We start from the raw sequence: 23,744 nt of genomic DNA on the forward strand, positions 1-23,744 counted from the left end.
CAATTTCGTCACCTTCCAGGCAAAGTATCACAAGCGCCATGCGACGTTTAAAAATTTCCGCCGCCATTATATTTTTTTACAGAGAAATTGTTCAACGAAGCTGTCCGAAAATTACACCGAATTTTCTTTGTGCTGCCGATAAAATTTAGTGAAATTTTCGAACAGATTCAACCAACAATTTCTCAGTAAAAAAATAAAATGTCGGCTGAAATTTTTAAACGTCGCATGGCGCTTGTGATACTTTCCCTGGAAGGTGACGATTTAATGTTTTACAAGAAAACGTTTGTACGGGTTCATTTGAAAGTTTAAGGGTATATTTGCCTAAAATATTCACTGAAATTTGCACGAAAATCCGCACAGCCGTTTTCAAGTAAAAAATTAAATTGCCCAGGTTAATTTGGCAATATCTGATGTGGCTTGGTTCCTTTCTGTTTAACGCAGTCAAATTCAGGTATATAGGCTTATTCTGATTAAATCCGATGAATTATGAAATAGAGCATACGTTAGTGTAGATGAAATAAAGATCTAGACATTGTAGACAATTTGATACCTGTATTGAGTATGCGATGGTTCTTGAAGAGACGTTGTCAAGGAGTTGGTGATGTTTCAATTTAAAGACCTTCCTCCTTCCATTTTAGACTTTCTGGACATCTGATACTACATACATAAAGTCGCGATTATAGCGCCGCCTCGCGCTCTGCGACGCCCAATCGCCATTGCCCCCTATCCTCCCAGAGATCATCAGGCAATTGGCACCTTCTGATCTCCTCCTCCACCCCTTGTCGCCAACCTTTCACAGGACGTCCACGCCGTCGCCTTCCGGGAGGAACCCAATCGAAGACCTGCTTGGGCAACCGATCATCTGCCATCCTTCGCACATGTCCATACCAGACCAACTGCTTGGACCTGATATCGTGCACGATGTCCTTTTCCACACCCATTATCTCGCGTACCCTTTCATTGCGGATACGCTCTCTTCTCGATATCCCAGCAGACCTTCGCCAAAAGTCCATCTCGGTTGCCCTAAGCATGTCTTCAGTTCTTTTCTTAAGTTGCCAGACCTCACTCCCGTAAGTTACGATACTCTTCACGATGACGTTGTAAATTTTCCTTTTGGTCTCCTTGGAGATACTCTGGTCCCAGAGAACCCCATTTAGCATCGCGATAGCTTTCCTGCCTTGCACATTCCGATCTTTAATGGCCCGATCCAAATTTCCGTCCTTAGTTAACCAAACTCCGAGATATTTATACTCTTCACAGTCCAGGATCTTCCGGCCATCCTCCAGTTCAATGCTTTGCTGATCACCACCGATAACCAACTTCTCCGTCTTAACCACATTTACTTCCATTCCCCACTTTCGGTATACTTCCACTAGCTTCCGCGTCATGTAATTCGCATCTTCTTCGTCCTGAGCTATTACCACCTGATCATCAGCAAAGCACAGAGTATAAAGGGTGCCATCTTCACGTAGCGGGACGCCCATTCCCGAACAGCATCTTTTCCATTCCTTTAAAACTTCTTCCAGGTACACTTTAAATAAGGTTGGCGACAAACAACACCCTTGTTTCAGTCCTTTAGTAATTAAAAACCCCAACGATAACTCCCCATGCGATTTAACCCTAGAGAAAGCCCCACCATAAAATTCCTTAATAGCACTAATTAGTCCCCCACTAAAACCCCTTTTGTTCAAGGCTTCCCAAAGTTTCATCAATGGCACACTATCGTAAGCTTTCTGGAGATCCACAAACACTAGATGTAATTCCTGGCCAACTCCCTTCTTTTTCTCTATGACGTGGATGATGGTAAATAAGTGATCAATCGTTGACCGACCGGCTCTGAAACCTGCTTGCTCTTCCGCTTCATGTTCTTTCCACTCCTCTTCAATTTTTGCTTTCAAGATTTTTCCATACACTTTGCTCAGGGTACCTGCAACCGACAGTCCTCTATAGTTATCACACTCATCTTTTCTACCCTTCTTCTTGTATATAGGTGACACCCAAGACTCTTTCCATTCTGTCGGTACCTTTCCACCGTCCAAGCAATCTTGCATCAGGTATCTCAACCGTTGAAACAGCTTGCAGGTTCCACACTTGATCAACTCAGCAGGGATATTTCCCGGACCTGGAGCTTTATCGTTCTTCAGCTCTCGTACGGCCTTTACCACGTCCTCCATATGGATCTCCAAGTTATGATTATCGTTAGTATACTCCAAGCTTACGCCTCCATCTTGAAATTCAGGTCGCCTTTCTGTCAGTAAATTTTTAAAATACCCCTCCAGTTTATCAATGGATATCGGAGATATTAAGTCACGCTTCATGTCCCTTCGCAGCCCTTTCAGCAACTTCCAGCTCTCAGTGCTTTTCCTTCCTCCTATGTACGTGTCTATTTTGTTACAGCTCCTCTCCCAAGATTCGTTCTTTTTCTTGGTTATGAGCCTTCGTACCTGCGTCTGAGCTTTTTTATACGCCTCTTTGTCTTCTGTTTTTTTAGAGGAAAGGAACTGATGATATTTTTTCCGTTTCTCCTGAATCTCCTTCTCAATTTCTTCGTCCCACCAGTAAGGTTTTTCGCTAACTTTCCTATCATCAGCGACACCAAGAGCTTCCATTGCTGCCGAGTGAATGCAATCCTTCAGGAACTGATACTGCTGTTCGGTATCACCGTCCCTTGATTCGCCCAACTTCTCATCCAAGCGCTTTCCATATAAAGCCCTTACACTTGGATGCTGCAGGCTGTCAATGTTATAGTTTACAAGCTTGACACGATCTTTTTGTTGGTGAACTTCTTCCTGTGCTTGCCTGGTCTCCTGGCTCCCTTTCACTGGGAAAGCTATTTTCGCCCCGAGGAAATAATGATCACTGCCGCAGGAAAGACCTCTCCACACTCTAACTTGCTGAATCTTCATTCCCGTGTCTTGTCTGACAACCACATAATCAATGATTGATTTCAATCCGCGAGTAGACTGAACCCAAGTAAATTTATGGATATCCTTGTGTTGGTAGAACCCATTGAGCACCTTCATGTCCCTTTGCTCACATACGTCAATGATACGGGCTCCGTTATCATTTAGTGCCGCCTCTCCGAAAGGGCCGACGATCTTACTTTTAATTTGACGACCTATTCTACCATTGAGATCTCCCAACACAATGATTTCCCTCCTGGATCCAATCTTACCAATTTCCTCGTTCAATTCTTCGAAAAATTGGTCCTTCACTGCGACAGTGGAATCATCGTTGACTCCATACACTCCCAAAATGGTGATTTTATGGCCAAACACTGTCATATTCATCTTTATCATTCGGGGGTTAACAGCTTCCCATGTAGTGATGCACTTCCGTAGGCTCTTGCGAATAAGAATTGCAACACCCTGTTGAGCTCGCTGATCTTTTTCCACGCCACTATAAAACAAATCGTATTCCTTTACACTTACAGAGCCTTGTCCTTTCTTCTTCGTTTCTGTTAATACCGTGACATCAAATCCGTGACTCCCTATCTCCTATACCACTTCCGTCATTTTCGTAGAAATTCCTTGTACGTTCCATGTTCCACATCTGATACTGATACCTTTAATAGTGGTCTAGACATGGGTCCTATGACTGATTTTGGAGAAAAAATGCGGATTTTTCGGGTTTGCGGTCGAATGCCGAAATCGGCAAAATCGGCCTTCAGACCCATGGCTAGGCCTGTATTATATCCAAATCAGTGGCGTGGCGTGAATTGCGATAAATCGATTGTTATGTCATTTAAGCCTATGGAAAACGATCGATAAACAGGGTGTTCGCAGCGAACACCTTAATAATTGATTCTTTACCATAGCTTCAAATGGCATAACAATCGATATATCGCAATTCACGCCACGCCACTGATCTAAATGGAGACCGAAACCGACCAAATCATTACGCATTTCGTATAATATAGATACACATTCTTACGAAGCAGCCCGAGACAATGATAACAGAAGGAAAACACGGGGGAAAACGGAAAACAAGGCTGAACTACAACACTAAAAACCAGAGACGTTCCGAATCAATTAAAACTGAATCTTTTTCAGTCAGAAAATGCGGGTTAAAAATTAAAAAATATCGGGAAAAAACACTGAGACCTACATGTCGAGAGCAGAGATCCGAGAAAAAAATTGCGATATTTCGAATTTCTTCGATATTTTTTCATTTTGAGTTTATTTTCCGACCGAGAATGACTCGGTTTTGAGTCGAAACGTCTCAGGTTTATAGTGTTGTATTTTAGCCTTATTTCCCCCCCCCCCTCGTTTCTCTCCTGTATAATATAGACATTCAATGAGCAGAGGATAGAGAGTTGAGGAAATTGAGAGTGAGCCCAAAAACTAGGCCTTTTGATACCACTCCTGTTAAACACACAAGTTTTTCATTATACCGATCAATTTCAGAGCCCATGAAACCTCATACTTCAGTTGAAACCGGAACGAGATATCCAAGTCCACCTCCAAGTCCAGACCAACACACCCATAGACGCTCGTCATCTCCTCAAAATCAACTTCCTTCATCATCTCGAACAGGAGAGGGAACGAATCATATAACATCGAAAGGATCACACGTGGTGTATACGGATAATCACAACCTGCATAAAGGTAAAAAGAAAAAAAAGAATTTCTAAAAAACGTTCTGTTGGAGTAGTTATTTCTTACATAATCTGAGCTCAGACCAGCAAAAATCGGATCAGTTCATAACTCTTGATAAATTAACCGAAGGGGTCTTTTGCACGCAAGGGATAGAGCCGTGTGAATAAATATATCAAGCGTCAAATGACACCAAAATCACGTGAGCAAATTTTAAAAACACCTGAAATCCACTCCTTCGTGCACAATTTGCGCAGTTTAAGTCAGGCTCCTTCGATGACTGACTATTGAGCTCCTGCATGTGTCAGGAATTTGCGATTCAAGTACTGATTCCTCTGTAAAATTTCGCTAGGAACTCGATGTTGCCACTGGTTTTTCTGATATCAACTCCAAAGCTCAAAAAAGCTCTTAAAGTTGAGGGTGTGTAATTAAGAGGATACCGCAGTAGACGTTGGAGAGTGTTCACCGGACCAAGGGGCATATTATTGAAATCGATAGACATATCTATGGACAAAGAAGACAAAAGGGATATGGAGGGATCCTATTGGTGGAAGCGGCCGGTTGCTATGTACTAATAAGGAGTTAGGTAATAGACTAACAGACGGCAACCCGAGAGAAACTCGACAATTAGTCCATCATTTTCTCCCTCAGTCCATATGAACCATACATTTCAATCAATAGGATTGCTCCGTACTCCCTATGTCTTCTTTGTCTATAGCTTTGTCTATCAATTTCAATAATCAGCCCGCTGCTCGTGAAAATATCAAATCAGGGGGTCGTCTTTATAAATGATTTCTACCCTGCACCAGAGTTTAATCAAGTAAAGTGGGTGTTATGAAATAGGTATAGTCACAAGTTCAACGAAGAAACGGTACCTCAACATATTTATTCTCAGGAAAATGTCCATACATTTTTTTTCCAGAATTAATTCTCTTCAATTACTGTATTGGTCAAAAACTTGAAGTACAATCACGAAAGTTCCTCCCAGACGGGACTCGAACCCACCATTTCCAAACTGTTAAGCCAGGCATCGAGACGACTAGGCTATGGTAATCACGTTGAAGGGAGAGAACGTTTGGACGAACCAATTTGAACGTCGTCTAAAAATGTTCATAAGAATATGTATTGTAAATAGGTCTTATGGTTTTTAAACTATTACGTCCATAGAAAAATGGAGAAAAATAGAGAGGCAGTATATGGACGGTGTAAGCCGGCAATCACATCGGTTTGCGACGTGGCAGATTTCCTGTCATAGTTTAATAAATTTTTAAGCGAAAATTTACTCAACGGCGATTCTTTAAAACTGTCGTGATTTCTCTTCTCTGTGCGAAGAAAATTCTGCAAAAACTGTAATGAATGATGTCAGTTTGTTCTTCTTAAAAAAAAAATAACATAGAGGCGGAGAGCTTCAGACACCGCAAACGAGTTATGTGATTCCCGACTCACACCGTCGATGTATAGAAACATGTACTATCTATATATACAAACATGTTCTTTACATCGAAGATAATTGGCTGTCAATTTTCCTCTTTCTTCGAAAAATAAAACAATTAAAACTACTTTTTGGGTGATTTTTGACATTGTTCTTAACGTATCCTGTTTTACAGTGTCATCTGTGAGGACACGCAGGGTAGACAGTGATTACTGGACGAAATCTCACCCGTCCAAGCCAGAACCGCAACGAATGCAAAGCTATGGGGAAAGTGAGCCTTTCCTGGGAGAGGGATCGTCATCATCTTACACGCATACGACAGGGAGCATAGAAACACCCACGCACCACAGAAAAGGTTAGTTTCTTGAAACCTAAACCTTTAGTGTGACCAGGTCCTTCACGACGTGACGGACGTGAGGTATGACGTGGGGTAACTTTAAACCTTCCCACCCCCGTCGGCGGGGGTGGGTGGGCGCAGCATTGCGAGGGGTGAAAAAATTGAAGAAGGAAAAAGGCGCAGCACCTTAGGAGGGCTGGGGGTGAAAAAATTCCTAGTTACGCCACTGAGCCAAGGAAGTATCACTGAGAAAAAACTATGGTTTATAAACCTATTAGAGGTAAATATGGAACACCTATAATAGTCGTAAATAAACTAATGATTCTCGGTCTGTGAACCATACTAAGGTCTCTGTACCTAATTAAGGTACCCCGTACCATAACTAAGGTATATGTGCTATTATTATATGTAGAGGTACTACTATTAGTGGTGTTCCATATTTACCTCTAATAGGTTTATAAGCCATAGTTTTTTCTCAGTGTATACTTCAATCAAGGACGGCGTCAACCGGCGCACAGTGGATGGAGTCGATCAGAGAGGCCGGTCATGAAATTTTTGACTAAAACCGCAAATTTTGTTGTTTAATTTGTCAAATTTAAATTTTAAGGGGTGCTTCCAGAAGAAAATTTCACGGGTAAACCAATGGAACCACTTTAGAACCTCAAAGTTTTGTATAAACGAATTTACAAGCATTTACAGTTTTCAAATTTCGTCCGACCTCTTTGGTCGGGGTGGGGTCACCACTGTGCGGTGGGGGTGTCAAGCGCGAGGGGCGTTGAAATCTCTCATATTTACGTTATTATTTATTTGATTTTTTGGGTGTCGCAGGACGCCAGAGTGCGTTGTCGGGTTTTCCATTGATCATTCCTCCTCTTCCTACTATTGTTCTCCTTTTTATCTTCGTCTTCTCTTTCAAATTCCTTCTCTGTATGTTCTCCTTTATTTTTCTCCTCTGTATCTTCTCTTTATTCCTACTCACCTTCATCCTCTTCTTCTTTCAGGATATTTTGTCAACGATTTTTTGTCCGCGCACCTTTTTTGTCCAGTAGTTTACGCCCACACGTAAAATAAGCAACAGTGACTTGGGCCAAGCGTTATGTTTTAGTCGGTATGTAAAATTATATTGACAATATGGAAATGAGAAATTGAGAGTGAAGGAGGTGTTGCTATGGTTGCTTATTTTTTAAATGAAATGTTATTACTTTCTCCTTTTGAATCATCTTTTTAAATTGTCTTTGGTGAATATTTCGTTATATTTTTAAAACGGTACAAACATTTGTAAAACCTTTTCCAAGCGACATTAATCTCAATGAGCCGCAGTTGTGCCGACAGAAACTGCAAAAATGAATAAAAGGGGGGAAAAACCAAGAAGCACGCAATCTTTAGTTTTAACCCATTTGTACATCGATATCTTAGAGTCAAATACGTCAAATTTTGAGCGTTTGGTTGCGCGTTCACCTCGCTGCAGTACATTAAAAACACAAAATGTAAAAGAAAAAAGTAAAGTGCTTTGGAAATCATTAAATTTGACACGGAACCACCAATATTTAAAAAAACTTACATTATATTAGTATTCTCCTTTGATAAATTGATACAATTTTTTCCCCATCAATTTAAATGAGAATAACCAATGCAGAGTGTGCAAACATTTCAAAATCATGAGTTAAAATACGCTGAGCATGCGAGTATAAATATTAAAGGCTAATAGAGCGGAGCGGCGCGCGGCGCAGTATGGTCCGAATAGCCGGTTTAAGCGGCAATAAATCGAAAAAGTGAAGTTTGGAAAAAGTTAGATTTTAAGAGGTAGATCGATAGTACATACTGTAGAGAAGACTCCTGTAAAATTTCACTTCGATTAAAGCACTAATCAAGATGTGCCAAGCCTGGGAAGTGCGGCGCGCGGAGCACTTAATGAGTGCGATTCCAGTTACCAAGCGGCAGTGCTGTGTTTAAGGGCTTGTTTTCGTCGTTTCACCGTACCTGAAAGTGTTTGGGCACTTGATTCACAAAATACAAGATAAGTTTAAGATGTTTCATGCTGAAACTGTTCTTTTTCATCATATCTAATGTTCTAGATTAACCCTTAGACATAGTCACTTTTTTCAATAAAATCGCAAAAGTAGGACCCAAAAAATATCTTTTGCACCTCTGAGCACCTCGTAATTTTACTCGGAAGTTATTGTCATGACTCTATACTACCTTTTAGTCTGAGTGGCAGAACCATAGTCCACCATAGCCTCAAGTTATTTCTCATGAAAAATGACGTTTTCGCGTTTCTTATCACTTACTACAATTAGCTATCATACAGGGTGAGCGAAAAGTCCCCGACCCCCCCTCTAACTTTTGAACGAATTGAGCTAGGGAAATGAAACTTTGGAGATGTTCCTATCTCAAAAGGGACCATCTTTTGGGGGGGGTCAAAATTTTGGTCCCCCCCTCAGGAGGGGACGGGGGCCCCCCAGCTTTTTTTTTTCAAATGACAACCCCTATCTTGTGATACTTCATTCGAAAGAGCATAAAAAACTAAGAATTTTGGCGCAAACCGCAGATCAATATCTTAATTTTTGACCGAGTTATGATAGGTCAAAGGTCAACTTTGACCTTTTTTCAAAAAATCATAACTCCGGTTCAAATTATCGTAAAGGAAAAAATAAAACGGGAAAATTTACCAAATTGTGTCCGCTTTTAAGTAAAAATTGCAAAAATCACTTCGATTTAATTTTAAGGGGGGGCTCGGATCCCCAAATACGTCAATTCAAAGGCCATTCAATTTTCCCGCGAAATACGCCAATTTCCCCTGGATTTGCCTCCACATTATCTCAGTAAGGTCAAAATCAGTTCAAAATTACGTTGGCAAGCCCCCAAATTTCGGGAAAAGTTAAAAAAAAATGATACTTAAACGGTCAAATTTAATTACCTTAAATATCATTTTTTTTTAACTTTTCCCGAAATTTGGGGACTTGCCAACGTAATTTTGAACTGATTTTGACCTTACTGAGATAATTTGGAGGCAAATCCAGGGGAAATTGGCGTATTTCGCGGGAAAATTGAATGGCCTTTGAATTGACGTATTTGGGGGTCCGAGCCCCCCCTTAAAATTAAATCGAAGTGATTTTTGCAATTTTTACTTAAAAGCGGACACAATTTGGTAAATTTTCCCGTTTTATTTTTTCCTTTACGATAATTTGAACCGGAGTTATGATTTTTTGAAAAAAGGTCAAAGTTGACCTTTGACCTATCATAACTCGGTCAAAAATTAAGATATTGATCTGCGGTTTGCGCCAAAATTCTTAGTTTTTTATGCTCTTTCGAATGAAGTATCACAAGATAGGGGTTGTCATTTGAAAAAAAAAAAGTTGGGGGGCCCCCGTCCCCCCCTGAGGGGGGGACCAAAATTTTGACCCCCCCAAAAGATGGTCCCCTTTGAGATAGGAACATCCCCAAAGTTTCATTTCCCTAGCTCAATTCGTTCAAAAGTTAGAGGGGGGGTCGGGGACTTTTCGCTCACCCTGTATGCCATTGACGATGACTTTTATCATGTTCCATTGTCATATTCTAGCAAATCGAATGCATTAGAGCCTAAATCTGCCCAGGCAGAATAATACGAGTTGATGGGGTTGATCGGGACCAATTGAAACTTTGTGCTCAAGAACAGCAAAGAATCGCCTCGGGAGCCTACTTTGAGGCCCCGTAAAAGTTTTTTTTTTGACGTTTTAAGTGTTTCAAACATACAATCTATCAGTGTAGATATATGTTAGCATAAGTTTAGCTTGCCAGACGAAAACAAGTCTAAACGGTTGATCGGTGGGACTTGAAAGTAAGGCTCCCGAGCAATGAAATTGTCTTAGGAAGCCACTTTGAGGTCCCGTAAACGTTTTTTTTTTTTACGTTTACCCATGTTTCAAACAAATAATCTATCAAAATGGATATATTTAAGCTTAAGTTTCGCTTGGCAGAACGAAAACAAGTTCAAACGGCTGATCGGTGGGACTTGAAAGTAGGCCTCTGGAGCCATGAAACGTAGAAGTATTATCCTGAGCTGTCTTTTTCAAGTTCCCTTGATAGTAGTGTTTGACGAGGCTCTACTTTTAGCTTCTTATAGTATCCATCCAATGTAAAATTAATTTTTAAACTTATAAAAAAAAAAAAATTCTACCGAGAATCGAACCCGGGACATCAAGAAGATAAGTGAGATGCGATGCCAACTGCTCCACCGCTTCAACATGAATTACCAGCCTCAATTTAAGGTTTCTGAACAAATTATTACCACAGTTATATAAAGTATAAAAATGTTAAAAATGGATTTCTCCTGAAGAATATTAGCATTTTTGCACTCAGCGACCCTAAAAACCCCTGAAAACTCATGTTGCGAGGTTTAAACATACGTATCTGATTTAATGCCGCTTAAACCGGCTATTCGGACCATAGTGCGGCGTGCTGCCAGCGCGAGAGGCTCACGGGCGCCTACAAACCTAAGTGGATACTTCACGCATTGCACAGTGCTTGAAGTATCCACTTAGGTTTGAAGGCGCCAATGCGCGTTCCGCGCTGGCCGCCCGCCCGCCGTGCGGCGGCGCCTGAAGCAACTATTTCACAACAGAGGTGTTGCGCAGTATTATACAGGGTGAGCGAAAAGTCCCCGACCCCCCCTCTAACTTTTGAACGAATTGAGCTAGGGAAATGAAACTTTGGGGATGTTCCTATCTCAAAGGGGACCATCTTTTGGGGGGGTCAAAATTTTGGTCCCCCCCTCAGGGGGGGACGGGGGCCCCCCAACTTTTTTTTTTTCAAATGACAACCCCTATCTTGTGATACTTCATTCGAAAGAGCATAAAAAACTAAGAATTTTGGCGCAAACCGCAGATCAATATCTTAATTTTTGACCGAGTTATGATAGGTCAAAGGTCAACTTTGACCTTTTTTCAAAAAATCATAACTCCGGTTCAAATTATCGTAAAGAAAAAAATAAAACGGGAAAATTTACCAAATTGTGTTCGCTTTTACGTAAAAATTGCAGAAATCACTTCGATTTAATTTTAAGGGGGGGCTCGGACCCCCAAATACGTCAATTCAAAGGTCATTCAATTTTCCCGCGAAATAAGCCAATTTCCTCTGGATTTGCCTCCACATTATCTCAGTAAGGTCAAAATCAGTTCAACATTACGTTGGCAAGTCCCCAAATTTCGGGAAAAGTTAAAAAAACGAACTTTAAACGGTCAAATTTAATCACCTTAAATTTCGTTTTTTTAACTTTTCCCGAAATTTGGGGACTTGACCAAACAGACAAAACAAAAAAAACAAGCAAACCCTCAATCTTCCAAGGCATTATACATTTTCATCCAAAAACGTCGTGAGCAATTGTCGTTTGTATTTACAAGTGGGCCAATCAACTTTGGATCTCAACTGGCACAAGGACCAAAACTCCCGAGCCGAAAAAACGCGAGGACGTAAAGTACTGGAAAAAAGAGGTGCGCGGACAAAAAATCGTTGACGAAATGCCCTATGACCTCTATTTCCTCTTTCTTAAATGTCCTCCTTTTTGGCCCTCTCCTCCTGTCTTTTTTTTTTAATTTCCACTCGCTTCTTTTTTTTCACTTATCATCTCTTTTTTCTTCTTATTTTCCTTCCCCTCCTTCCTATTTACTTTATGCTCCTTCTATTTCTTCTTCTTTCCCCTCTACTTCCTTCTATTCATTGGTCGGGGATGGAGCGCCTTTCATGTTTGCGTGGGTGATAATTTACCCTCGTGACTGCCCTGAGTGTAATCATTTTTGTTTTTATGTTTACACTACAACACCAGTGGCATGCATGTGTCACAGCATTTTGTCAAATGTCGACATAATAATATCCATTCCTCAAAACGCATCAAGTTTTGCATGTTTTTCCAAATAATGTTTACACTGTTTAGAATTTTGATGCAATTGAAAAAAACCCAGATATACTATAATTTGACAAATATGCACATTTCCATTATTAAGATTCAAGCAATTTTTTCAGTTTTCTGACAGAAAAATTGATAGTAAACCCATTTTATCCCCCAATTTGATTTGACTAATCAAAACTTCTATAATCGTCTCCCTCTTCGGCATAGCGTTACGAATTCGTAACAAAGTGCTCTTCAATTTTTTAAAAATCGAGTTTCACGTGAATTTTTCAGCGAACAGCTGCTCATTATATATAATTTAAAATTTGAATTTTCAGCAAAATGAATTTTAAGTCCCTCTGTGAAGGTTCATTTTGCATCTCTGATCGCAGCGGCAACATTCCGCCATGGCATGATGTTACGAATTCGTGACAAGCGATAAAGCTGCATGTTCCTCTGTGGCATGATGGCACGAATTTGTAACCAGCGTTTCTTTTTTGAAGTTAAAAAAGTCAAAATTCTGAAAAAAAGAATGTATAACTAAGGAAGAAGACACTGAAGAAAGGTATTTTTCACCACTCTGGCAGAAATATTTGATAAAAATATTTATCCTCACGTTTGAGTACCTAAAATTATCAAAAGCCTTTGTCAAGGTCCAAAATTTCAAATAATCTGTACTTATTTCATTGAAAATTGAGAAATTTAAAGTTTAATATCCATAGCCCCCCTTCCCCCGCCCGTAGGCCGGAAACTCTCAAATCGGCTCTGCATCGCTGACCTCCCATCTTAGACATTCGTTGGTTTTTTGTGGGGGGGGGGGGGGGGTCCCCATTTTTTGCCGCACCTCCTCTATATTCAAGAGTGGACCATTAGACAAGGTCCGAATTTCAGCATTCTGATTCATAATTCTTAACCAAAATTTCACGTAGAACACGATACGCACAACGAAAATTACCGAAATCAACTCCTAATCAAGATATTCAATGATTCTTGATGCGTGAATTCAAACCACCCGCTCATGAAAACTCAATGCTCTACGTTATTCACATTGGCCGCTAAACGTTATCATGACAGTCTCTGCGATATAAAAATCCGGCAACCTCAATCTTGACGCTTCGGCTCAGCTATTGCTAATTGCCTCTAGTTTGAACAACACATGGTGGGAAATGAACATTGTTCGATTGAGAAGCTTGCTGAAACCGTTGTAGTGCGCAATCTGACTCACGTAGCTTTGAGTTTCTTGTGAGCGGGCAGTTCAAATTCCTCGTAACCAATGTGAAATAAAAACGTTAGTATTTCGTGCGGAGTTTGTTTCAGTAATTTTCCTTGCGCGAATCGTGTTCTACGTGAATTCTGGTTAAAACATGCGTATTAGATTGCTTAAATTCGCACCTTGTCTAGTGGTCCATTAGGCATTCTGCTGTATTTGGACTAAGCCTTCCAAATGCTTCGCTAGCGGCATTCGGAGTCTCTTAGCGGGTGTGGCTATGCCACCAATGGGAAAGCGCCAGCGCATGAGAGAGGAAAAGCTTCCGACTTCGGTATTGGCAACTCTGGAGTCGGTGATCCTTCCTCCATACTATACCTGGCAATCTGCAGAGGCGTATCCAGCAATTTGGCAACACCGGATTTCCTCCATTCAAACCTACATTAAATAATCGATTCTGTCTGAGCACCTGGCCTCTCTAAGAATCGATACATTTCCATGTGTTTAAATGGAGAAAAGACAACGTTGCCAATTTGCTGGTTCCGCCAATGGCAATCTGCGAGGCTCCCCAAGCGGAGCCAACCCAACAAACTCGGAGGGCAAAGTAGGAATTCATACTTGTTTTATCTTTTTGACAGTCCCACTCCAAAGGAGTCACGCAATGACGGAACCTGAAATAAGTCACGCAATGCCGAAACCTGAAATAGAGTCTGGTCTCAAATCGCCAAGAAAGGGAAGTGTCTCTCCGGAAAAAAGACCTTTATTGTCAACTGGGAAGACAGCAATTACAACAGGAGGAAAACCTCCGAAACACTCGTCGACCTCAACATCAACAGGAATCAGAGGTGAGCAACCGAGAATTGTGACATACCGCTTTGCGGCCCAACCAGGAATTTAGAGCTGAGGTTTGAGGCAGCATCATAAACAGAGCGGAATCGTCGTACGAGGCAGGTATTCAAAGCGGGATTTGACGCTGCATCGGACAGTGCGCCGAGGAATCGCATTTGCCCGCGAGGCGGCTTAACCTGGCGAAGTTGACACCTGGCATGGCTTCATGATGCTGCATCAATTTTGATGCTGGATACCCAGCACCAAAATTGAAGCGGCCTCGTTCAGACACGTCGGACGCCAGCGCCCCAGGCCGGGCTGCCGGACGGGTAATCGCACCGAGCTGTGTTTTCAACCCTCCCTCGGCGTCCACTTCTTAGAACATCCCGGCGAGGCGTGGACCGCCGCGCCGATGGGAAACGTAGACAAAAGGTGTTCCGCGAGTCCAAGTCCAAGGGTCGCTTACTCCGGCGGCCACCGCCCAAAAGCGCAAACCCCAAAAGCGCAAACGCGTAGACCAAAAGCGCAAACGAGAAGTTGAGAGAGTCACCCCAAAAGCGCAAATACTCAAATTAAGGACGGAACGGAAAAAATAACGGAGTTCCATGCAAAGTTGTCACACTGCAATCAGATTTCTAGCATTGATTAATTCGCTTTGAAGAGCACCTACTTGCGCAAACGACTCCCGACTTCTACCACCTCAAAAGCGCAAAAGGAGGATTTGCGCTTTTGGGGATTGCGCTTTTGGACATTTTTTGGAAACTTACCACTCCGGCAGTCTTCTGGGACAGCCCCGTCGGTAATGCGGCTGGGTCGCGGTACCGAAAATTGATGCCGCATCGGACCGAGAGCCGAGGCTCCGGCATCAAAACGTGAAGCGTATTTTGGTCCGTCACGTAGCATCAAACCTCAGCATCAGCGCTTGATGCTGGCCCGGCCGGCACGCCAGCATTGGCATCGATGCTTGAAGCCGGTGCCGCCGGCGCATTAAGCGCGGCGGGTACCACAGCAATGCCCTGCAGATTTTTGCCCCGTGAAATTTAGCATGTTGCTGTGCGCGGGAAAATGCAACTAAAAAAATTAGTGCGGGGCAATGAAACCAAATGTTTGCGATCCCCCGCAGGATTAAAATAAAACATTTTCACAGCCCCGCACCAAAAAATTTAGATTTTCAGTCCCCCGCAAATTAAATTACTGATTTCTGATAGACTTGGATTCTTTCAAAGTCACTATACAATTCTGAATGATATTTTCCATTCCTTTGAGTTTCCGCTCAGTAGTCTGGTCTATTTTTTCTAAGAATTTCATGCAAGAAAAACCAGTTCGCAGCAACTCACCATTCACTGTGTCTTGACTCACGTAGAGCTTTGAGTTTCATGTGAGCGGGCAGTCCAAATTCCTCGAAACCAATGTGAAACAAAAATGTTAGTATCTTTGTTAGGAGTTGGTTTCAGTAATTTTCGTTGCGCGAGTCGTGTTCTGCGTGAAATTTTGGTTAAGAAACATGTATCAGAATCCTTTGACTCGTACCTTGTCTAGTGGTCCATTGAGCGTGCTCAACGGAAAGGGACCGGAAAGTGGAGGACCGGACATTATTAGCTTGATACCCTCAGCATGACATGCTATCCTTACAATTTATATTAAAGAGTACTAGGGTGCTGTGGCCACTACACGGCCGCCAAGCACCGAAACAAACTACAGGTAAAAAAATTGTAGTACGACCATGTTCAAGTTATTTAAGAGATGAATGGATTCGAAAGCCGACGGGTTCACGCGAATGAAAGGGTATTTGCCTCTGATTGCAACGTTACGCACCACTTTTATGTTTTCATTTTAATCATCATTGTTTTTGAAAAGCTATGGATAAGTTTTTCTGAAAAATCCCCACGAATTTTCCTAAAAGATCTCAAATGTAAGCATCGAAAATTTCGGCGCGATACATTCGTGCATTCCATTTTCTTTTTACGTAACAAACAAATTTTAATATCATTTCATCAGTTTCCAAGTTTTCTAAATTTTCCGAGTTTCTAAATCGTTACAATGAGGATACATATTTTCCTTTTATTTGTGATACACGGAAAAAAATTAATTGCTGATTTAACAATTTAATCGTCTTAAATAAGTACGACATGTTTCAAATGTGCATCTTACAATATTTGAAAGCTGATGTAACCACAGAAGTGCTTAAATTAGCATTTTCTTTATTGTAAAATCTACATTGAAACAATTTGAACACTTATTTTAACTGCACAATTGTTAAAACAGCAACTTCATTTTTTCCGGGCAAATACTAGAGCAGAGAGTCAAGAATGATGACACGTAATCCTAGTTTAACAGTGGCTTCAGCGTCGCGCGAGCCAGGGAAGAAAACGCGGTGGAGTCATCTTTGCAGTGTGACCCACCTTCTATCCGGCTAGCGGCAATCCGCAATAGCCTACACCCATGATCGAATAGTTTTCTCGCTACGCCTGCCGTTAATGAAATCAAATATCGACGCCTGCACGCGGACAACAAGGTCCGAATTTAAGCACGCCGATGCATGTGTCTCAACCAAAATTTTACGTAGAACACAATTCTTGCATTAAAAATTACTGAAATCAACTTCTAGCGAAGATATTAACGTTTTTATTGCACACTGGTCACGGGAACTTTAATCCCGGTCGAATGAAAAACAATACCATAGGCGAGTCAAATTGCGCACTACAACGGCTTCAGCAGACTACTCGATCGAGCACAGTTTCTTTTCCACACTATGTTGTTCAAAATGTGTACAGCTTGCTATAGCTTAGCGTCAAGATTGAGGTTACCATATTTTCATACTGCTGAGACTGTCATAGTGACGTTTGGGGTGCAATTCTACTTGGGATTCAAACTTCAATTCTACCAAGAAGGTCTTGCGACTTTTTGCGACTATCAGATATATTTGAAGTTAAAGTTTGGGTGTTTCATGTTGCTTTTACATTGTTAACATAGGGCTAGTTCGAGGTTGCCAACTTCAAACGATCTTGAAAAATACGCGAATAATTTTCAGATGTAACATTTTCTAATTCCTTGAGTGTTTTACTTTGATAGTGCCAAAGCGGTTCCCTACGTCGCGTCGGTGCTTATGTACTATCTTCATTATTTAAAGTTGAAGGTCTTTTACCGATTTCTGTTCGCATCGTCCAGGATGCCAGCCACGGTGCGGCGGTCCCCGCTAAATTTTGACCCGAAGAATAGGGCTTACGGAATTACATATTGTGATGATGATGATGATGATGATGATGATGATTAACTCGTTATATTGTTATAATAGTCTCATTCCTATGTGCAGCGTGCTTTTTGAGTGCAAGCGGAGAAAAAAGGTCAGCGGTTACGTGAACCGAGTACGCTCTAATAGCTCAATGACACGAAAAAATATTTTCAAAATATCTCTGGGAAAAATGAAATGTTCATAGACTTTTTTAAAAAAAATTATCAAATAACCAAAAGATGACTTCAAGATATTGTTGTTGCTGTTGGGAGGTAAACAAGAGCAAGAAGGCTCTAATACGTTCGTATTAGAGAAGCGCTCAGCTGTTTTCTATGCAGGAGTATTTTTAGTTCCTCGCGGAGGATGAGCAACGTTGAGTGAAAGAACTCGCCTCACCAAGTTTTCAAGTATCGCAATTTAAAGAAAACTACACTGCCGACATCGGTTGGTCCAGTGGTTAGCGCAACTGATCACAGACCTAGATATCCCGGGTTCGAATCCCGGCCTCGGTAGCAAGATTTGATGGTCTCAGATCTTGTCACCGTGGAGTGGCATGGATGTTTCTCTTCGTTTCTTCCTTTGTACTTCCGTTTCTACTGATGTTGTAATCTTCCCATCATTTAGCGGTGGCTGTTTGTCTACACGACTAAGGCCAATGAACTATACCTAGAGTGCGCAAGCTCTCAAAAAAAAAAAAAAAAAAAAAAAAAAAAAAAAAAAAAAAAAAAAAAAAACTACACTACCGCTAAAAAATAAAAAATCGAAAAACGATTATCGAGCTCCGTGATTTGACATCAGAAGCATCGGGTAAAGGTTTCCCAGATTGATCTATTCAGAACAATGACACAGGTACACAGGCAGCCCAAAACGGAAATAGTAGAAGGAAACAATTCTAAGATACGTGAAAATACACTGGACGATCTGGTCTCGTGAGACATCAAACATCCCGTATATTTTTATGTATATTAGCCTTATTTCCGTTGTTTCCTTGATTTTTTCTATTAATGTATTTTAAGTATGATAGTCACCTCTCCACCATCTTGTTGTTCAGCTGGCGCGCCATTTGAACGCATGGCCACTTGTATACTAGCGTTCTAGAGGTAGATTGAAATGGACTACATTTTGCAATTTGGAACTATAAATTCTATAGCCCGGTTTAAAAACAACGTATGTGTCATTAGTCTCTCTATGCACATAAGTTTTTCTCCAGAAGAGCCAGAATCTATAGTTCCAAATTGCAAGATGCAGTCCAAATCAAAAAGGGCTTCCTATCGGCTCAGCGCTCAGCAACGGTGACATTCAGGTGTTTTTAACGTATTTTAAAGTCACTTCCGATCATTTTAATTTTATTTTGAAACCTCCAAGTCGTTGACAGACGCTGAGAGATTTGAGGGCATCCTGAATCATTTTGAAAAACCGGCTATTATTCAGTGTCCGAAGTCGGAACTCTATAAGTCTATAGTCTATTATATAAGTCTATTTCCGGGAAAAATTCTAGATAATGTATAATTATGTATAAAGCCGCTTTTACGGCGCTCTCTGGCGCTCTGCGACACCTAGCCGCCAAAGTCCCCTATCCTCCCAGCCCTTCGGGAGTTGGCAAATCCTCATTTCTTCCAAAACCCCCTGTCGCCACCCTTTCACTGGGCGTCCCCTTCGTCTCCTCCCGGGAGGAACCCAATCAAGCAACTTCTTCGGCAGCCTTTCGTCCGTCATCCTATTGACATGACCGTACCAGACAAGCTGCTTGGTCATGACGTCGAACACGATGTCATTTTCAACTTCCATAATACGACGTACTCTCTCATTACGGACCCGATCTCTCCTAGAAATTCCTGCCGACCTCCTCCAGAAATCCATCTCCGTTGCTCTTAGCATATCCTGTGTCCGTTTCTTCAGCTGCCAAACTTCACATCCATATGTTAATATACTTTTAACCACAGCGTTGTATATCCTCCTCTTGTTATCTTTGGAAATCCGCTGATCCCAGAGGATTCCATTTAACATCGCTATAGCCTTCCTCGCTAAGGTGTTCCTCTCTCTGATAGCTTCATCCGTCCTTCAATCCTGGGTCAACCGCACTCCCCCCAAGTACTTAAAGTGCTCGCAACCTTTGATCTGCTGCCCATCCTGCAACTCATGGATCGAAGGAGTACCTGTCATTTCTCTTGTCTATTTTTGTGAAATATTTGGATTTATAAGTAAATGTCTCCCTTTTTTCCACAGCGGGACTACATAAGATAGGAGAGGTTTTCAAGAGTAAAGAAGAAGGTTACAAACGATTGGACAAAGGAAAGAGTCCAGCATTATCTCCAGAGGAACAGATTGTCTTCGGGGTTTTTAAGAAAGAAGGTTAGTAGACTTGTTCCCCTTCCCTTTTTTTCCCTTTTCCTTCTTTTTCACTCATTTCTGTCTTAATGGGACACCACAGAATACTCATCAAAATTACGTTCATTCTCAAGAAACTTTCCTTTACAAATTTTTGAAAAGAATCGTAACTGAGACTGAGAAAGTATTCGGTATACGGTCGAGATATTTTTTCAGTCTTATCTAAGGTGGGGGTAGAATGGATAGGGTGGCTAATTGGCCATCGTTCTACTCGTAAGTATCCAGGTGAAACAGGTGTCAATGATGGAGAACTTTAATTTAGATTTAGCACTCCGAAGAGCTTTTCATGCAGTTACAGTTTAGCATTTATAGATGGTTGTCAGCACAGGATAAATGATAATGCATTTTGCAAATATTAATCCAAGCTCTCTTTTTGGGTGGGAAGGTGAGTTTTTGTTGATGAGGTTGAGGGATGGCTCGTAAACCAATTTAGAAATCAATTCAAGTCATCCTCTGAAACGACATAAATCGCTGCACTTATGACTTATTTCTTACCTTATTGTTAGAGTTCAACTGAACAGATTGGCCAAATCCATGCTAGCGTAATTATATGTTCATTTTTTTAGAGTAGAATGCTGTCTACTATAAATGCATTGTTGTCAAATTTCCCCCGATAAAACACTTATTTTTGAAGAAAAGTGTAAATATTTTTTTTGGAAAAAAAATTCTCTTCTATTCGGCCGATTTTTACAAATAAGGTCTTTTTTTATTTGTATTTTAACGGAGAGTAAGGAAACACTCCCTAAATAGATGGAAAACGATTTTTGTGAAAATTTGGGGGATCCTGGCGTCATGGTGAATGGTTAATCGGGGGTGAGAGATAAGGTGACGTCTTTTATTGCCTTATTGCTCGAAACCGGACACACAAAGCGATATCGGGAGATACCTAACTGCAGTCGTTTAAGTGGGCCACGGTTAGCACATGGTATAATGAGTCACAAGGCTCATTGCACATTGCAATTACAGCGCAAGACGCTCATTGGCTAAAAAGTTTTGGCGGGAAAGAAGCTTTTAAAGTTGAGTCCTCCGAGCGCGGTAAAGCTTACATGAGTTTTCTGTCAAATGAAATAATACGGTTTTCACAGGAAAATGTTTTCAAGGGGGCCCAATTAGCAGTTCAGTCGGTTTTTTGGTAAAAGACCATCAGGACTTGACAGTTTATAACGGTTCAAAGACAAAAAACGAATCCGAGGAAAAAAATATTTGGACGGTCCGTTGAATAGCATCGGTTGATCGGTGTGCTGTACTTACTATGGTACATCCGAGTAATTTCAAAAAGTGAGCCCTACTGGCACGCTTAAAAACAACATGTCTCCCGGACGTGATAAGGAGAATCTTACGCATTTTGAGGCGCTGAATCCGAATATGATCTCCGTTTTTTTCCATCGTCCTCCAATTTTCCGGAAAAATTGCCATTTCTGGGCATTGTCGGTGTTAATCTGTCTGTTATCCCCTGCCTGCAGAATGCAGGTAAATTTTTTCTCAGATACAAATTAATGCGATACCGATGAATTTTGAGCCGCTGAGTCCAAAAATTACCTTAGTTTTTCTTAGGTGTCGCCTCTCAATTTTCCGGAAAACCGACTTTTTGCCGGGAAAATGAGTTACATATCTGTCATGTACGCAATTTATTTTGATAAATTCTTAGACCCACGGTAAAGTGATTTTTATGTATTTAAAACTGCCGAATCCGTATATGACTTCGGTTTCTTCCATCGCACTCCAGTTTTCCGGTAAAGCTGATATTTTCAAGCCTAAATTTGGGTAAAAACTCTCCAAAACTGTTCCCGCACGTCCGGGGAATTCAAATCATTTTCCAAGTGTGATACAATAATTCTCATGTAATTTAAGCTAAAAAACCTGAATATAGCCTCAGAAATTCGTTATTGCCAACCATGTTTTTAAAAACACCGATTTTTTTCATAAATGGGTATTCTTGACTACTTTCGGTGTTACTGCGACTGCTACCCCTTGTACAATGTAGGTAAAAATATTCTCAAGTACAAAATGATCATTAGTAATGTTTTTTCCGCTTTTTCTTCTTCGTTTTTTCCATGTTCAGTCTGCATTCTGGTTCCGGTAATAAACTTACCTATATATGGATCCTTGAACTTTAAAGCAATAAGGTCCATCACCCGGAATATCAATTCGATTTGCAGAGAAAGAGGCAAAAGCAACAGCACTATTATAATTTCTGATATGCTTTATGAAATTTGGAGAATATAAAAATAATGATTTCAAATCGGTATTTGTCCGAATACTCGGTAAAGAAATTAAGCCATTTTGGCAGCAGTTATTAAAATGACCATTGGACATTTCACCCTGAAAATGGCGAGCATCACAATGATGACAAATTATATTCATTGAACCGACTGAAAATTTGGTAACAAAATTTTCATCAAAGTTCTGATCATCAATTTTATACTTCCGAAATGAAGAAATGAAACTTTGATTTTCTATACTAATAACAGAGTTAAGTTCTTGCTTCACTAAACGAACATGCAAAGAATTCTGGAAAACGCGACCACGTTTTGGAGGACGACCGCCTCGGTCATTGAAAATTTCACTCATAACAACTGTTAAATTTAAAATTAAAATTAGTAAAAATTATTATTATTTTAACAAAATCTTAACTGAAAAGTTCAATTTTTAAATTAAAAAAAATAAATCAGAAGAAAAAGGATGAAATGAAAATGGAAATTAATAATAAACATATTTATACACATTGAAAAGAAACAGCGTGAAAAGTTCTGATCGGAAATGAGAAAAAAAACGTGGAGGTTATTGACTTAAGGAGGAAAAATTGGCAATAGGAAAAAGATGGAACCAATCATGAAAAACCGTAAAAAAAAAAAAAAAAAAAAACGCGGGAAAAGAAAAATGTAAGTTGATGGCAGTTGAGTGTTGGAAGTAACCTCACTTAATGATGATTGTTGAATGAAAACAGCTGATAAAAAGGCAGCAAACGGTAAAGTAAGATGCGTAGCAACAAAACTTTTCCGAAAAACAAAAAAAAAAAAAACCCCACTTCCCCTATTATGAGAATCTGAGTCCGAAAATGGCCTCAATTTTTTTCATTTACCCATCGGTTATTTTTAAAAAGGCACTTTTTTCCTGGCAAGTGAGCGAAGTTGACTAATTTTTGTTGGGCATACAATTTTTAGTTCATTGATATCCTGGATCTGTTGACAGTTTCTTGTGTATTGTAGGGTGCTAAATCCAGATAGAACCTCCATTTTTTTTCATCAACCTCTATTTTGCCTGAAAAGTCAATTTATCTCGCAGAATGAATTTTTTGGAATTTTGGCGACAGTTTTCCTAGAAATTCGGCTTTTCCATAAAAATGGTGGGTAGTGACGAATTTCTGAGGCCATATTCGGGGTTTTCAGCTTAATTACATGAGAATCGAGGTATCGCACAAGCGAAAAATGTTTTGAATTTCCCTAGAGGCGGGGATTGTCGGAAAAAGCTTTTTTCTCAGAAAAATCAAACCATTTAAAAAAAAACGGAGGGGGGAGGTGGTTTCCAGAGGTAACAGCGAGCTCATTTAGAGACAATTGTTTGTCGATAGCCGCAAAAATCATGAAAATCTCCCCGGTAAATCGCCAGAACTAAGCGTTACCAGAAATGGAAATTTAGGAGGCTTGAGAGCCTATAGTATAGAATACATATGAATCACTCTATCACGAAAATCATCAGGAAAATGTATAAAAATAAATTGCATGCATGACCAATATACGTCAAAGGAGGAGTATACTTAAGGGCCTAATAAAAGTTAAACTAAATTGTAAACTTTGAAGAGAAAATTCCGAAAAAAAAACTATTAAAACATACGTATGAACATACGTTGAAACATAACGTA

At 40.5% G+C, this 23,744-nt stretch overlaps 1 protein-coding gene across 1 annotated transcript in view; it reads left to right on the forward strand.

The window, feature by feature from the left end:
* Positions 1–23,744, forward strand: part of LOC109033988 (uncharacterized) — a 44,287-nt gene that overhangs the window by 1,458 nt on the left and 19,085 nt on the right. The window contains exons 2-5 of the mRNA XM_072304906.1: positions 4,407–4,607; positions 6,203–6,382; positions 14,073–14,279; positions 19,721–19,846. Coding sequence (XP_072161007.1) covers positions 4,407–4,607; positions 6,203–6,382; positions 14,073–14,279; positions 19,721–19,846 — 714 coding nt within the window. The remainder of the gene's footprint in view (positions 1–4,406; positions 4,608–6,202; positions 6,383–14,072; positions 14,280–19,720; positions 19,847–23,744) is intronic.

The sequence above is a fragment of the Bemisia tabaci genome, chromosome 10 (assembly GCF_918797505.1).
Source record: "Bemisia tabaci chromosome 10, PGI_BMITA_v3".
Taxonomy (NCBI): Eukaryota; Metazoa; Arthropoda; class Insecta; order Hemiptera; family Aleyrodidae; genus Bemisia; species Bemisia tabaci.